Source organism: Lithobates pipiens, unplaced genomic scaffold (assembly GCF_037356315.1).
Source record: "Lithobates pipiens isolate NorthernLeopardFrog02 unplaced genomic scaffold, aLitPip1_a1.2 Scaffold_16, whole genome shotgun sequence".
NCBI lineage: Eukaryota > Metazoa > Chordata > Amphibia > Anura > Ranidae > Lithobates > Lithobates pipiens.
Genome location: NW_027507748.1, coordinates 110,230,735 through 110,246,824, shown reverse-complemented (window position 1 = coordinate 110,246,824; position 16,090 = coordinate 110,230,735). Strand labels below are relative to the sequence as shown.

Below are 16,090 nucleotides of genomic sequence, written 5' to 3'. Positions count from 1 at the left end.
AATTTCAGCTTGTTCAATGAAGCTTTGATAAAAACAAAACAAAAAAACAAAACAAAAAAAAAAACTGGAAGCTGATTGGTTTCTATGCAGGGCCACAACAGATTTTACACACTTCAGTTTTAGTAAATCAACTCCAATTGGGAGGAGGAGAAACAGTGCACTGAGCTTGCCAGTGAATGGCTGTGCAGCGCGGTCATGCCAGGACAAGTCTGATCATTGGAGGAGAGTACACTGAGTTTCCAGCATAGCTAGAGAACTGACCACGGTGCATTTTCCTGCTTAGTGTGGTCAGTTTTTATTAGGAAAGCAAGATTTCAAAGGAAGCAATACAAAGAGAGCAAGATACTTTCTCATACACGTACATGGCACAGCAGGCACATATCAGGAATATGAAGTGTTGTGGTAACACATGCTTTAAAGTGGTATTAAAGGGTCACCTTAACAAAAAAAAAAAAAAAGTATACTTGTAAAGATTTTGCACAGAGCAGCCCTGATCCTCCTCTTCTTGGGTTCTCCACTGGGGCTCCTGGCTCCTCCCCCTTGACCAATGCCCCCAATAGCAAGTCGCTTGCAATGGGGGCACTGGTGCTTGCCCGCTCCTGAGCCCTGCTCTATGCGTCAGTAGGACACAGAGCTGTGGCTCAGCCCCGCCCCCCACTCTCTCCTCATTGGCTTACTGGCTGTGATTGACAGCAGTAGGAGCCATTGGCTCCTGCTGCTTTCTCGGCCAATGAGGAGAGGGAGTCCCGGGACAACCAAGGCTATTGTGCACATTGTTGTATCATAATGGGGCTCTGGTAAGCATTTGGGGGGCTGCTGCCCAGGTTTTTTTTACCTTCATGCATAGAATTTATAAAGGTAAAAAAAAACCTTATGTCTTTACAACCACTTTGCCCATGCAGGACAAATCCAAGGGCTTTCTCTACTGCAGACCTCCTCCGGGAGCAAAAAATTTTAGTTTACACAGGTTATAAGCCACAAAGTATAAATTGCATGCTGCTCCATACCAGTAATCTGCTTCTGGCACTGAATATAGCAATGGGGGAGTAAAGAGAAGGGAAGTATTTGCTGCTGGGGGTATAGGAAACCCATTGCTTATCATCAAGGATTAAAGCACAGTTTTGCTTTGAGCATCATATCCTTGTGGATTGCAAGTATATTTTCATGGTATTAAATGAAGTTGTTTTGACTCATCTAACTTTACAACTGGATATTTAACAATGTGATATGAATATTTTATCTAGCCTATTTAGTTTTTTCTTAGGATTACCATCACTAAGGAACCATTATTGCTTTTGCTTTCTTAGCTGGAATGGACTTAAAATGGCAGCTGCTATTATAGCTATAGCTTTATTCCAATTTATAAATAATGGAGATGTTAGGATTTTGGTATTTATATGATGTGTAAATCTGACCGTTGATGCATATACAATGTGCACGTTGTGTGGTCTTGCTGAGTATTGTAATTGGTGTTCATGATTTATTAAAGTTATTTTAAGCTATGATAATTTGTCTACTTAGCTATGTCGTTCTTTAGAGGAAAATCACAATTACAGTGGATTTCCCTATAAAAGGTCTTTCTATATCCATCATATCCTATAATACGTTTTACTGCCTGTACCTGCAGTAAAATGAACTTAGTGTTCTAGTTCTTGTTAGTCCTTTAGAGCAAAAAAAGAAATCTCCTGATCAGTTGATAGTTCTGTTTATTTAGAATCAACGTTTTTTTGTATAAGAGTGGGGAAAACCCCCATCAAGTACATTTTTTGTTGCCTGTATCACACTGGGGAGATTTTTCTTGACTTTCTGTAATGGGGATGCAACAAAAAAATGGACTAAACCCGAAGCCGGGCAGAAAGACAGTGGCATGGAGGGCGGCTTCTTTTAGAGGCTCATGGCCGAAAAAGGTCTGTCCAGCTCCAAATCAACGCTCTCTGCCAATTGCGTTTGCCCAGGGCTTCACTGACACAATCCAGATACGCGGGCAGGTCCGACATTGATACATTGCCTATCAGTTCCATCTTGTGGCTCTAATGATCGGCACCTCCAGCCGGATTACAATGACCTACCAGTGCCCAACCCAGCCCACAGCCAGCGCGGAAATGTTTTTACATCATGTTAAATGTATTATGTACTGTTTTTAACTTTATTTTGAATACATTTCCAACAAGCTTGCCAAGTTTACATTGCGGATCTGTGCAGCCATTGTTGATCATTGACCATCCCAGCCCCGGAGTGCTGTTAGCCTTTGTTGTTTTCAGTCGTCCAGCAGTCAATCCTATGCGACCAGACAGCAGCACAGTTGAGCTGTGACTATATGTATCCCACGTTGGGCGACTTTATCAGCGGAACCCAGGTTTCACTTACCATGTAATGTGCTGTCTTCTCTCCCCCTCTCCCTCTCTGACTGTCAGGAATCCCCAGTGTGAACTGAGTAAAAATGCTTGTAAATCCTATAATCCACTCTATTACAATAGAGCGGGTCATGCCATTTGGCGCTTCCATGATCCGCCAGAGCTCTCTTCCCCACTCCGAGGGGATGAGATGTGCCGCTGACAGCTGGAAGAAGAGGAGGAGAGCAGTGGGAGGTCAGCTGACCACCTAGCGGCGCTGTACTGAAGGTATTTGACACAATTATATTACAGAAACACACACATTGTACATTATATACTACTGTAATAGAGTGGATTATAGTATTTTAGAAGCATTTTAAAACTAGGGCTTATTTTCAGGATAGGGCTTATATTGCAGCCCTCCCCGAAAAAAAACTGTTGGTTTTATTTTTGGGAAAACACTGTAATTATGAAACCACGCCTGTAAGTCTCACCCAGCACATGGGCACAGAGGAATAAACAGGGATTTCTTCAGAATAACAAAAGGTAGGAATCTGCAACAAGTGTGTTAAAATCCTTGCAATGTACATAGATCACCCAGAGGGGAATGTTTTTTTCCCAGCAAAAGTGGAGTTACTCTTTAAAGAGAATTTCCAGCTTAAAGAGATGTCACAAGGCCACGTATACCCATTTGAGGATTTTTCCTTACTTGTTGCTCTGATGACAAATTAAACTGTTTGATCGTTGCCCTAACTTTTGTCTGGGTAACAATAGTTACCCAGACCAATAGAGAGGGTGAATCTCCATAGTCAGGACACAGACAGCAATAAGAACTTGTTGTAATGTCTCCTTTTTAATATCCAGCTGACAACTGGAGCAGCTGCTGAATTTACCAGAATTAATGCATCACAGCCAATTGTGATGGCACCTGTTAATATGCTCTCATATTCAGGTTCTCTGCTGTGTAAACATATGCAATTCTAGTGGGAAAAAATGTACTCACAAGTTGTATTGTTTACATAAGTGCAACTGATTTTTGGAACAAATATGCAGGATTACAATGTTTTATAAATATAGGAGATTGTGTTTAGCATTGAATATACGTAAGGATTTGCGGTATGCATATGCAGCTGCTTTTAAAAACAAATCTGCACAGAGATTACATAAACCTCTTTTATTGCTTTTGGTAATGAATATGCACAAAAATAATGCTTTATTGTTATCATCCCACCTAATAAAACCAATCGCCTCCTAATCCTACCCAACTGTTGCAAAGAAAACGTTTTTCTCGCTTTGTCTTTTTTACATTCGGCACCTTTCCCTGCTCATAAACTGCACATGACACTTAGGGCCGGTTCACACTGCAGACGAGGCGAGGCGACTCCGACTTGCCTCGCCGCGACCTGCAGCGGCCTCAGCGGCGACTTGCAAATGACTTCTGTATAGAAGTCAATGCAAGTCGCCCCGAGGTCGCCCAAAAGTAGTACAGGAACCTTTTTTCTGAGTCGGAGCGACTCGAGTCGCTCCTCTCAGAAGGGTTCCATTGTACAGAACGGGGGCGACTTGCGAGAGCGAGGCGAGGCGAGTCGTGTCGCCTCGCATCGCCCGCTGTGTGAACCGGCTCTTAGGCCCTTTGCATACAGACACTGTGAGCCCTATATGAATACCTACCCTGGTCTCCGCTGCGAGAGATTTACAAATATTTATTTTACATTGAGGTGTTATTGCATTGACCAGGATATGTGTTAATAAAGTGTTTAAAAAGTCTGAATGTCTTTAGAACTGGTTGCCTAAATTTCACAGTGGAGATGTACATATGTTTGTAGCATCCCTCCTAAAAATACAGCATTTTTTACTGAACAGCTCTTCATTTAAAGGGTAACTCCACTTTTGTGGGGAAAGAAAAGAAAGCAAATAAAAAAAATATTAATATAAAGGTATACAATTGCGATACAAGTCATATTGTAATTGAATGTTATTAAACATTACCTTTCCTTTTCAATTTGCAGCTCTTTTCTGTAAAGTGCAATGCAACATGGCTACCTGGAGGTGTTCTGTACACAGCATGTGTACAAAACGCCCCCAGAAACATATTTTCCTGCTTGTGTGATTGGCTCATTGACTTTCCTAGAAGTCTGCAGAAACAAGTCAGATTTTTGGCATCCTTTGTAACACAAATGACATTTTTGGTGAGATACTCCCAAAAGGAAATTACGTCTAAAGGGGTACAGACCCTGCGATTTTCCTCATTAGAGCCCTGATTCTTCTGCAGCTAATTATGAAACCACTCCCATTAGACTCACAAAGCACAGGGGCACAGAGGAACAGACATTGATTTCTTCAGGAATAAAAAAAAAAAGGTAGGAATCTGCAACAAAGTTTGTTAAAATCCTTGTAATGTACATAGATCACCCGGAGGGGAAGGTTTTGTTATGCTTTAAATATTTTATTCCATCGGGCCATAGACCTCTATGCAGCTTCATCACCACCTTAGTGCAAGGATTCAAAAACAGCCAATGCTGTAACCATTTTAAAGATACAAAATTATTTATCAATGTTCATTATTTTTTTCTTGGCAGATTGTGTGCAGAAGTACCAAACCAATCGAGATGGCTGTAAAACAGAAGATCTCTATGTTCTGTCATGTTGAACCAGAACAGGTAAGTGGCAAGGAAAAGTATGTGAAATTCCCAGCAATGTGTTTCTTTATTTGGAGAGCAGCGGCTTTCTTGGTGCTATTTTGCCATGGACAACCTGCTTGATCAAAGACTTATGTATTGTAGACTCATGAATAGGGATGTCTACTAAATCTAGGGATGTCTTCCAGCTTTTAGCTGTTACTCGTGGGTTCTTTTTTTTACCTCATTGAGGATTCTGCACCATGGCCGGAAGAGAAGCCACAGTACTAAACTGTCTCCATTTATAGACAGTCTGTCTACTGCTAGATGCCTAAACACTTGGAGATTGCTTTGTATCCCTTAACAGCCTTATGCCGCGTACACACGACCAGACTTTTTGACGGACTAGGTCCGACAGTCTTCCCGATGGACTTTCGGCTGAGTTCCGACAGGACTTTCCGAATGAACGGACTTGGCCACACACAATCACACGAAAGTCCGACGGATTTGAACATGATGACATACGACCGGACTAGAATAAGGAAGTTCATGGCCAGTAGCCAATAGCTGCCCTAGTGTCGGTTTTTGTCTGTCGGACTAGCATACACATGAACGGATTTCTCGATAGGAACTGAGTCCGGCGGAAAAATGTGAAACTTGTTCCATTTCTAAAGTCCATCAGATTTTTGTAAGCAAAGGTCCAATGGAGCCCACACACGATCGAGTTGTCCGACGGGTTTGTTCCGTCGGACCTTTGCTGTTGAAAAGTCCGGTCATGTGTACGCGGCATTAGGCCATTCATAGATGGAGTGAATTTCTTTCTTGCAACCATGGATTGTAGGAAAGAAATTCACTCAATTCCCCCATCGACACAGACAGTGTTGACAGGGGAATCTCTCCGCCCGAGCCATTGTGTTCTCCCAGCGGGGGTGGTAAGGGGGAGCCATACCCACTAGGAGAACACAGTGATTATTGCTAGCGGCTATAACAGCCGCTAGTGATAATTTCATGTAAAATCAGACAGGCTGGTTGTACCCAAATTGATTGATCAATCAACTTGTGTTCTTTTAGCCTGCCCATACATGGTTCAAATCTTGTCCGGTTCCTGCTAAACTGGCTGAGATTCGAACCATCTGTGGCTGGCACTAAATGTTCTGGAGTAAAATCTCCCCAATAGGTACATAAATAGCAAAAAAACAAAAAAAAAAACAAGAGAGGCTCAAACCCCTCTTTCCTCTTTGTCCAAAACTACCAAAAAAGGTTGACTTGATTTGGGCTTTAAAATATTGGACTGTCTACACTTTTTCTATATCAAATATCTTCTAATTCTGAGTCAAAGGTTTATTTTGTACCAAATGAATGGCATCTATTGCACAATGCAATAAAGTGGTAAAGCTTGGCTGATTCATTGATGTGCATTTATATTCTTACTGCTTGGAGTAAGTTGTCTAAATCAGTTCTAGCCTGCCTACGGGGGTGTTCACAGCTGCGCTGTGTTGCTAGGACATGACGCGACCCCGATATCTGTAAAGAGCCATGGCCGTGGCTCTTTAACCACTTGCCGACCAGCGCACGACGATGTACGTCGACAGAATGGCATGGGCAGGCAAATGGTCGTACATGTACGTCCCTTTAAATTTGCCGCCCTGCCATCGGGAGCGCACTCCCGCGCTGGTCGGGACCCCCGTGAGTCCGGTCGCCGCGGGCATACCCGCGATCGTCTCACGGAGCGGCCAAATGAAGAAATGCCATTGTAAACAGCATTTCTCCATTCTGCCTAGCAACTAGTGACGCTGATCTCTGCTCCATGTGATTGGAGCAGAGATCAGTGTTCACTAAATGAAAGCCCAACCCCCCCACAGTTAGTAACACACCCCTAGGAACACTTAACCCCTACACTGCCACCCGCTGGTTAACCCCTTCACTGCCAGTGTCATTTACACAGGAATCACTGCATTTATATAGCAGTGATTACTGTATAAATGACAATGGTCCCAAAAATGTGTCAAATGTCCGATGGGTCCCCCACAATGTCGCAGTCACAATAAAAATCGCTGATCACCGCCATTACTAGTAAAAAAAAAAAAAAAAATTATTAATAAAAATGCTATAAAACTATCCCTATTTTGTAAACGCTATAACTTTTGCGCAAACCAATCAATAATCGCTTATTGCGATTTTTTTTTTTACCAAAAATATGTAGAAGAATACGTATCAGCCTAAACTGAGGTAAAAAAAATGTTTTTTTATATATTTTTGGGGGATATTTATTATAACAAAAAGTAAAAAATAATGTGTTTTTTTCAAAATTGTCGCTCTATTTTTGTTTATAGCGCAAAAAATAAAAACCGCAGGGGTGATCAAATACCACCAAAAGAAAGCTCTATTTGTGGGAAAAAAAGGACGTCAATTTTGTTTGGGAGCCACGTTGCACGACCGCGCAATTGTCAGTTAAAGCGACGCAGTGCCGAATCGCAAAAAGTGGTCTGGTCTTTGACCAGCAAATTGGTCCGGTCTGAAAGTGGTTAAACACTTGAAATGTCAGCTTTCAAGTGAATCTTCCTTCCTGGCTCCATCCCCCCGGTACATTCTGAAAAGCCCCCCAACTTTATTTTTTTCTTTTCTACTTTTTTGTCCACTCCACACCCCACGGCACCATTCTAGCCTAGGCAAGAATGACATGTCCTGCTCCTGCTCTTGCAGCCTTCTGGGATACATTACATATCCCATGAGGCTGCAGGTAGGACAAACTCCCAGAAGAGGCAGGAGGCTCACGAGGACAGAGGTAGACTAAGATGGTGACATGGGACCCAGGCCAACACACCTGAGCAGCAGATCACAGCAGGACAACAATAAAAAAACTGAGCAGGTGAATGTGTGAGTGGAGGACAAATCTGCATGACTGGAAAGAGAGGATAAAAAAAAAATGTTAACCCTTAAGTTTTGCACCGAGATGGGCTTTTAAAGGTTTATGGTCTAATAGTGCTAAATACTGTATGTTTTAAATACTTTGACTTACATAGTAAAATGAAACAGAGTGTGTTGATTAACCTGATACGGACCTCCACTGTACATTCACTGTGGCCGCTTTGTGCAGAATTACGTACAGGTATGTAATGCTGTACTCTCGAGTCTGGGGCACGCACGTATGCTGCTGGCAACCCACTCCTGCTGTGATTGGGCACAGCGGAAGCCAATCAGCGGTTTCTAGCAGACTCTGATCGCTCAAGGCATAGGCAGAACAGTGTAAACAAGGAAGATTGCCGTTCTGTGACAAGGAAAGGCAGTGATATTGTGTTTCTGCCAAGCAGGAACACGGATCTCTGCCTTCCCACAGTACAAGCACCACCACACAGTAAGAAAGCACTCCCTAGGAACCTATTATTATTATTATACAGGATTTATATAGCGCCAACAGTTTAAATAGCTCTTTACAACTTGAGGGTAGACAGTACAAATACAATACACTTTAATACAGTAGAAATCAGAGGGCCCTGCTCCTTAGAGCTTACAATCTAAGAGGCAAGCCCTCTTTCTCAGAAGGAAGATGCATTGGTTAAGTTGTCAGGATTACAAGCTGGGGCCCAAAGTTTAAGGGCCGCAACCACTTGCATTAACGACATTGTCCAATCACTGTCAATGATGTTGTAGCTGCATCAGTTTTCTTTTCTTTGGCTTTTTTCCCTCTGCTTTCATTTGGCTATCTGTCCAATAACACACCTCCACAATCATATGTAACAATTGTATATACTATTTATTTTTTTATTATTTGCTATTTTTTTTCCCACAAAAGTTGCGTCACCCCTTAATGATGAAACGTACGTAATGTAAGGAGTGATTGCCATGGCTATGAAACAAACATATTCGATTCCAATAGAAATGTAATTCATCAATAGATATAGGTTATATAAAATCATTTGCAAAACTTTAGAACTTATTTGGAAAAACATGCACAGTAGTTTTGAGGTGTGGTTTTTATTTCTGCAGTTCACTTTATTAGATGACTTACATAGACAGCTCCAGGAAAAGGTCACACAAGACCTGATATATTTTGTTAAAAGAAGTCATTAAATGAGAATGCCAGAGGGTCTGGCAGACAGATGCATCAAACAAAACAGCTAATTAATTAGTCTACTGACAAATAATCCTGAGATTTAAAGATGAAGTTTAACCCCATCCCACCGAGTGTACGCAGATGTGCGTACTCGGCTTCCGGGGGTTATACCGGGATGATGCCCGCACCTGCAGGCATCATCCCAGTACTGATTTTTAGAGCGGGCGATTGGCTTTCAGCCATAACAACCAATGTGGGTAAAAGGCGCTTGGCTGTTATGCCGGAGGAGCGGGAGGGGACCTCTCCCCAACTCCCGTCACTCTTACGTTCAATCGGGAGCCCCGATCAAACATCTGATGCCTCTGGCGGCTAGGGAGGGACTGGAATGAAGCCGTAAGCAGCTTCATTCTAGTCTCCTAATTGTAAACACACAACGTCACTTCCCGTTTACTTGGCTGCCAATGGCGCCGGATTTAAAAATATATACAGTATTCAGAATCACCAAAAACGGCGATCTGAATACTTTGAAGTGAAAGGGAGGGATTGGAGGTCTTTTCTAGCACTAGACCTCCTCTGTAACTCTAACCTGGTAACTGGAAAAAATATTTAAATCGTCGCCTATTGAGATTTTTAGGTACCGTAGTTTGTGCGTGCAGTTATAAAGTGAGACATGTTTGGTATCTATTTACTCAGCGTAAAGCCGCGTACACACGGGCGGACTGTATGGCCTACTTAGTCCGTCATACAATCCGACGGACAGTCCGTCCTACTTTCGAATGAACGGACTTGACCACACACGGATGCACAAACAGTCCGTCAAAAGCTTGCGCGATGACGTGTACAGCACGTACGACGGGACTAGAAATAGGAAGTCCAATACACAGCAATGCAACCTTTCGCCGTGTAAATCCTTTCTGAGCATGCGCCATTCTTAGTCCGTCGAACTAGCCTACTGACGAGCGGATTGTCTGCTGAAACCAAAGTATGACGGACAGAATTTCGAAAATTACGAAATACTTAGTACGCCAGACTGCACGCTGAAAAAGTCCGCTGAAGCCCACACACGAGCGGACTGTCCGCTGAAATGTGTTTCGACGGACTAAGTAGGCCATACAGTCCGCCCGTATGTACGCGGCTTAACATTATCTTTCACATTATGCAAAAAAAAAAAATTGGGCTAATTTTACTGTTTCGTTTCTTTTAAATTCATGAAAGTGTCCCTTTTCACAAAAAGTTGCGTTTAAAACACCGCTGCAGAAATACCATGTGACATAAAATATTGCAACAATCGCCGTTTTATTCTCTAGAGCAGTGATGGCGAACCTTGGCACCCCAGATGTTTTGAAACTACATTTCCCATGATGCTCCACTACACTGCAGAGTGCATGAGCATCATGGGAAATGTTGTTCCAAAACATCTGGGGTGCCAAGGTTCGCCATCACTGCTCTAGAGTCTCTGCTAAAAAAATATATGTTTGGGGGTTCCAAGTAATTTTCGAGCAAAAAATATGGATTTTAACTTGTAAACTACACCAAATGTCAAAAAATAGGCCTAGTCATGAAAGGGTTAAAAGACATATCCAGTTTAAAGCTGACTGCACTTAAACCCCTAGTTGGATATCCTTTCCCAAGAGAGCCATTGTTAGAAAAGAGTGCATGTCTGACACTGCGAGCACCATTATCACAAGTACACAGCAAAGAAATTGGTTCACTAAAAACTTCAGTTTTTTGAGTCATTTAGCTAAGAATTCATCTTTGAGAAAGCACTCCCCCACTTGTATGGACTGAATTTAAGCAAAAATTGCTATAGTTTTTAACAAATTTTTATATTGAAGTTTAAAGAGGTTGGACATAAGGGAAAAATGCACAGAAGAGACCAAGCAAAGAAGTAAAAAAATTCTCGAGTCTTCTAATTGAAGACACGGCGCATTGAACAAGTTAACACGCTGGATGGAAGCATTGAGACAAGGAGGTTTACAAAACATACTGCATACCAAACATCTGGACTATGCGTTTAACAGGGAAACAAAAGAATCAGCTAGTTTCTGGTACCAGTTGAGGATTAGGTTATGGTGAGTAAATAAGTTATGTAGAGTAGGGGTCTCAAACTGATGTCCCTCCAGCTGTTGTTAAAAGTGCCATCGTGCCTCTGCCTGTGGGAGTCATGCTTGTAACTGTCAGGCTTGCAATGCCTCATGGAACTTGTAGTTTCGTAGCAGCTGGAGGGCCGCCAGTTTGAGACCCCTGCGAGTGTAGAGTATTAACAGTGAGGGATATAGGTGAGACTAACAAGCTTAAAAAGTACTGGTAACTCCACTTTTGTTGAGAAAAGAACATTCCCCTCTGGGTCATCTGTGTGCATTACAAGGATTTTAACAAACTTTGTTGCAGATCCTTGCCTTTTGATCTTATGAAATCCCTGTTTGTCTGTGTCCATGTGGAAAGTTAATCTAATGGGAGTGGTTTCATAATTATAAATCAGCTGCTGCACTTGCAGTGCTTTAATGAGGAAAATTGCTGGGTCTGCATCCCTTTAGACATGTTTTCCTATTGGAAGTATCGCACCAAAAATTACCTTATTGTTGCAGGGGATGCCCGATATCTGACTTGTATCTTAGTGCAGACTTCTGAGAAAATTAGTGACCCAATCACACAAGCAGGAAATTATGTTTCTGGGTAGAGAACACCTCCAGGTAGCCATATTGCATTGCATTTTACAGCATGTCTCTGTGTCCTTTGGACACAGCTGATCACAGATCAGGATCAGGGTAAAGAGTCAATCACAGCTGCTCTTTACCATGTGACCAGCTGTGTCCAATCACAGCTGATCACGATGTAAAATCACTTGCTGTTTATCGGCATTCCTTTCCTCACGCTGTCACAGCATGAGGAGAGAGATGATAACCAGCTAGTGTGAAAGGGGACATTTGCATTGATAATCAGGGCACTGATCATCAGTGTCTTGATTATCAGTGCAGCCCCAACAGTGTCCATCGGTGATGCAAATCAGGGCCAATCAGTGCCTCCACATATCAGTGCAGCCTCATCAGTGCCTCCTAATCAATGCCCACCAGTGATGCCAATCAGTGCCCATCAGTGCTAATCGGTGTTGCCAATCAGTGCCTCCTCATCAGTGCAGCCTATCAGTGCCCATAAGTGCGCCTATCAGTGCCCATCAATGCCGCATATCGGTGCATCCTCATCAGTGCCCATCAGTGCTGCCTATCTGTTCCCATCAGTGCAGCATCATCAGCGCACATCAGTTAAGGAGAAAAATTACCTGTTTGCAAAATTTTATAACTTTTTTTTTTATAATTTTTCCATTTTTTTAGCAAAAAATAAAAAACCCAGTGGTGAATAAATTCCACCAAAAGAAAGCTCTATGTGTGTGAAAAAAATATTAAAATCTCGTATTCTCATTCAGAGCGTGACAGCGCTGAAAGCTGAAAATTGGCCTGGGCAGGAAGGCGGTAAACGTGCTCAGTAGGCAAATGGTTAATCTCAATTATAGCCTATGACTTGACACCCTAAATCCAAATATATCCTGTTAAAACAAAATTGAGCCTGTCTAGTAGCTCTATAAGCCAACTTCCATCTAAAGCCAATATTTTTCTTTGTTACATTTAAGGCTCCTTTCACACTGAGACAGTTTTCCATCATTTTAGCAGTAGAAATAGGGCTTGTAAAGAGCCTGCAAACTGTCTCCCATGCTGCCTGAATGTGAAAGCCTGAGTGCTTTCACACTGGAGCCGTGCGCTTGCGGGACGTTAGAAAAAGTCCTTCAAGCAGCATCTTTGGGGAAGTTTGGGAGCACTGTATACACTGCTCTCAAAGCGCCCTGCCCATTGAAATGAATGAGCGCTTTTAACCCCTTCTTCAACTGCTAGCGGGGTAAAAGTGCCCCACTAGTGCCCAAAAAGCACCGCTTAAATGGTCCTAAAGCAACGCTAAAACGAGCAGCGCTTTAGCGGTCACAGAGTGAATATACTGTCATCAAGAAAAAGAAGCAGTTGGCAACTCCATAACATCAAGCGTATTTATTGTAAGTACAGTCAGCAGCAGACTCGTTTTGGCGATGAGCCTTGTTCACAGCACATGCGTGTGAATGTAGTCATAATAATCAGTCGGCAGCCTCTTCCATCTGCTGGATGATATTCAGTACTGCAAAGTGGTCACTATGCAGGTGCACACCTGGCCTAAGTCTGGGGTGCTTAAATGGAGTGCAGACAATGAAATTAGCGTCTTATCAGTCTTTCTACCTGTTTGGCTACTTTATACTTGTGAATTACTTTTGCTTATTGCTTCTAACTTACTAATTGTGCTTGCTGCCTGCATTTGGATCTGCTTGTTTCCTGACCACACTTGCCTGACACCTGTTTTGACCTCCAGTCTGTCTAGCTAGTTCCTGCCTTGGGATTCTGTACTGTATTAGATCACGATCTGGGCAATTCGTTCTCACCCTTTAACAAACCAGAGGGTACACTGCCTTTTGTGAAATATATAGAGCGGGGAAGGATTTGAACCTCCATCAGGTTTTCTCTGCTTTGATTGACCTTGTTGGGAAGAATTTCCCTCAATTCCTGGCCTGGTCCCTTTAATGACTCCAAAAGTCTATATTGTTGCCAGGTATCTTACATTTTCAGAAGAAGATAAATAATCGCAGCCTCCATATAAAAACATGGCAGATTGCTATTCTGTCACTACAGAAGTCATGGATCCTGTGTTTCTGTAAAGCAGAAACACTGATTCATGTCTTCTGCTAGTAAAAGTACTTTCCCCACTACACTGAAACATTAGCTAGGCACACAGTTAATCCTTTGATCACACCTGAAGTTAACCCTTCCTTGTCAGTGTCATTAGTACAATGACAGTACATATTTTTAGCACTGATCACTAGGGATGGACGAACGGTTCGCCCGGCGGTCGTTTTGCGGGAAATTTCGTCCTGTTCGCCGTCCGCCCGATCGGCGGACTATTGCCGTCGTTCGCCCGGCGGACTTCCGTGTTTACTGTGTAAAAGAATTTTGACCTATGATGACACATCCATCATGGGGTACAGGACAGCCAATTGAGACATTAAAGCACATGGATACTTGGACATTCCCCCTAACTTATAAATAGACCCGATCCGGGGCCATTTTACATTCTTTCTTCTGTCACTATAGGGAGAGGTTGCTGTGTGGAGCAGGGAGAGACTGCAGTGACCCAAATCGCTAGCTATTTGGTCCACAAAAGTTCTTTTCAGGACTGGTATAGGTGTTAGGTGTAGTTCAGGATATAGGTTTGAGGCACTGCTGTGCTACTGATCGCTAGCTATTTGGTCCACAAAAGTTCTTTTCAGGACTGGTATAGGTGTTAGGTGTAGTTCAGGATCTAGGTTTGAGGCACTGCTGTGCTACTGATTGTTGCAGCAGCCTGCCTTTTGTCAGTGTAGAGAGAGGGACAGGACGCTGTGTGCTGCAGGGACAGTCAGTTTAATCATTAGCTGTTACTATTAGGTCCACAAAAGTGCTATTCAAGTTATTGTTCCAGCAGCCTGTGTTTTGTCAGTTTAAATAGGGACAGACAGGAAGCTGTGTGTGAGGGACAGTCAGTTTAATCAGTAGCTGTTACTATTAGGTCCACAAAGGTTCTTTTCAGGACTGGTATAGTAATAGGCTTGTACACGTATAATATTCTTTCTTCCAAATATAGAAAGAATATTACACTTGACTGCTGCCCTTCTGCTGCAGTAGTCCTTTATCAGTATAGGGACAGAGGTACAGTCTGCTAATCATTCACAACCTACTTGTTCCACAAAGGTCCTTATAAGGACTGGTAAGGTATAGGGTACTACAGTACATAGGGTTGAGTGAGGTACAGTCTGCTATTCCGTAAGGACTGGTATAGGTCCACAATACATAGGGTTGAGGTGCACTACTGCTGACTGCTGCCCTTCTGCTGCAGTAGTCCTTTATCAGTATAGGGACTGAGGTACAGTCTGCTAATCATTCACAACCTACTTGTTCCACAAAGATCCTTATAAGGACTGGTAAGGTATAGGGTACTACAGTACATAGGGTTGAGTGAGGTACAGTCTGCTATTCCGTAAGGACTGGTATAGCTCCACAATACATAGGGTTGAGGTGCACTACTGCTGACTGCTGCCCTTCTGCTGCAGTAGTCCTTTATCAGTATAGGGACTGAGGTACAGTCTGCTAATCATTCACAACCTACTTGTTCCACAAAGGTCCTTATAAGGACTGGTAAGGTATAGGGTACTACAGTACATAGGGTTGAGTGAGGTACAGTCTGCTATTCCGTAAGGACTGGTATAGGTCCACACTACATAGGGTTGAGGTGAACTACTGCTGACTGCTGCCCTTCTGCTGCAGTAGTCCTTTATCAGTATAGGGACTGAGAGTTTTGTCACAGGGTCATTTAAAAAATGACAGGCAGAGGAAGAGGCAGGCCCTTCCGCAGGGGTGGTAGGGGTAGGGCAGGAGCAACAGGCTTGAGCCAAAGTGCGAAGTTGCAGAAGGTGCGTTCAATTACTTTAAAGGACGCACCAGACTTGGTTGAGTGGCTCACTCAGCCTTACTCTTCTGCACCCTCCTCATCCTCTCGATCTGCACCCTCTTCTTCACTCTCTGCTATGTGCACGCCCAAAGACACTACCACCAACAACACCACCAGCAACACATACCTTCCGCTTTAGTCACAGGAATTATTTTCCGATCCATATCAAGACATTTCTGATGCGCAGCCACTCTTGGTATTGGATCAGGAAGAGGAGGTAGCAACAACCGCCACTCAGCAGTCTGACGACAGTACCCAGATCAGCCCAAGGAGGAGGTTGGTCCCCGGTGTTGCTGCCTGCTCCGAGATCTCTATAGCGGTGGGGAAGGTGACATTGATGATGACGTGTCTAGTGATGTCATGTGGGTGCCCACAAGAGAGGAAGAGGAGGGGAGTTCAGAGGGAGATATGGACCAGCAGATAGGGAGGAGAAGCAGGAATAACTTACATTGCACAGGAGGGACAAAGCAGACTGCAAATGTATCAGGAGCGAGTCATCGACTATGTATGGTCACATCTGGCGCTCC

At 43.1% G+C, this 16,090-nt stretch overlaps 1 protein-coding gene across 7 annotated transcripts in view; it reads left to right on the top strand.

Annotated features, from left to right (window-relative positions):
- CTPS2 (CTP synthase 2) overlaps positions 1-16,090 on the top strand; it is a 453,041-nt gene that overhangs the window by 84,889 nt on the left and 352,062 nt on the right. For all 7 annotated transcript variants that reach the window (XM_077480253.1, XM_077480248.1, XM_077480250.1 and 4 more), the window contains exon 8: positions 4,913-4,993. In XM_077480253.1, the coding sequence (XP_077336379.1) occupies positions 4,913-4,993 (81 nt within the window). The remainder of the gene's footprint in view (positions 1-4,912; positions 4,994-16,090) is intronic.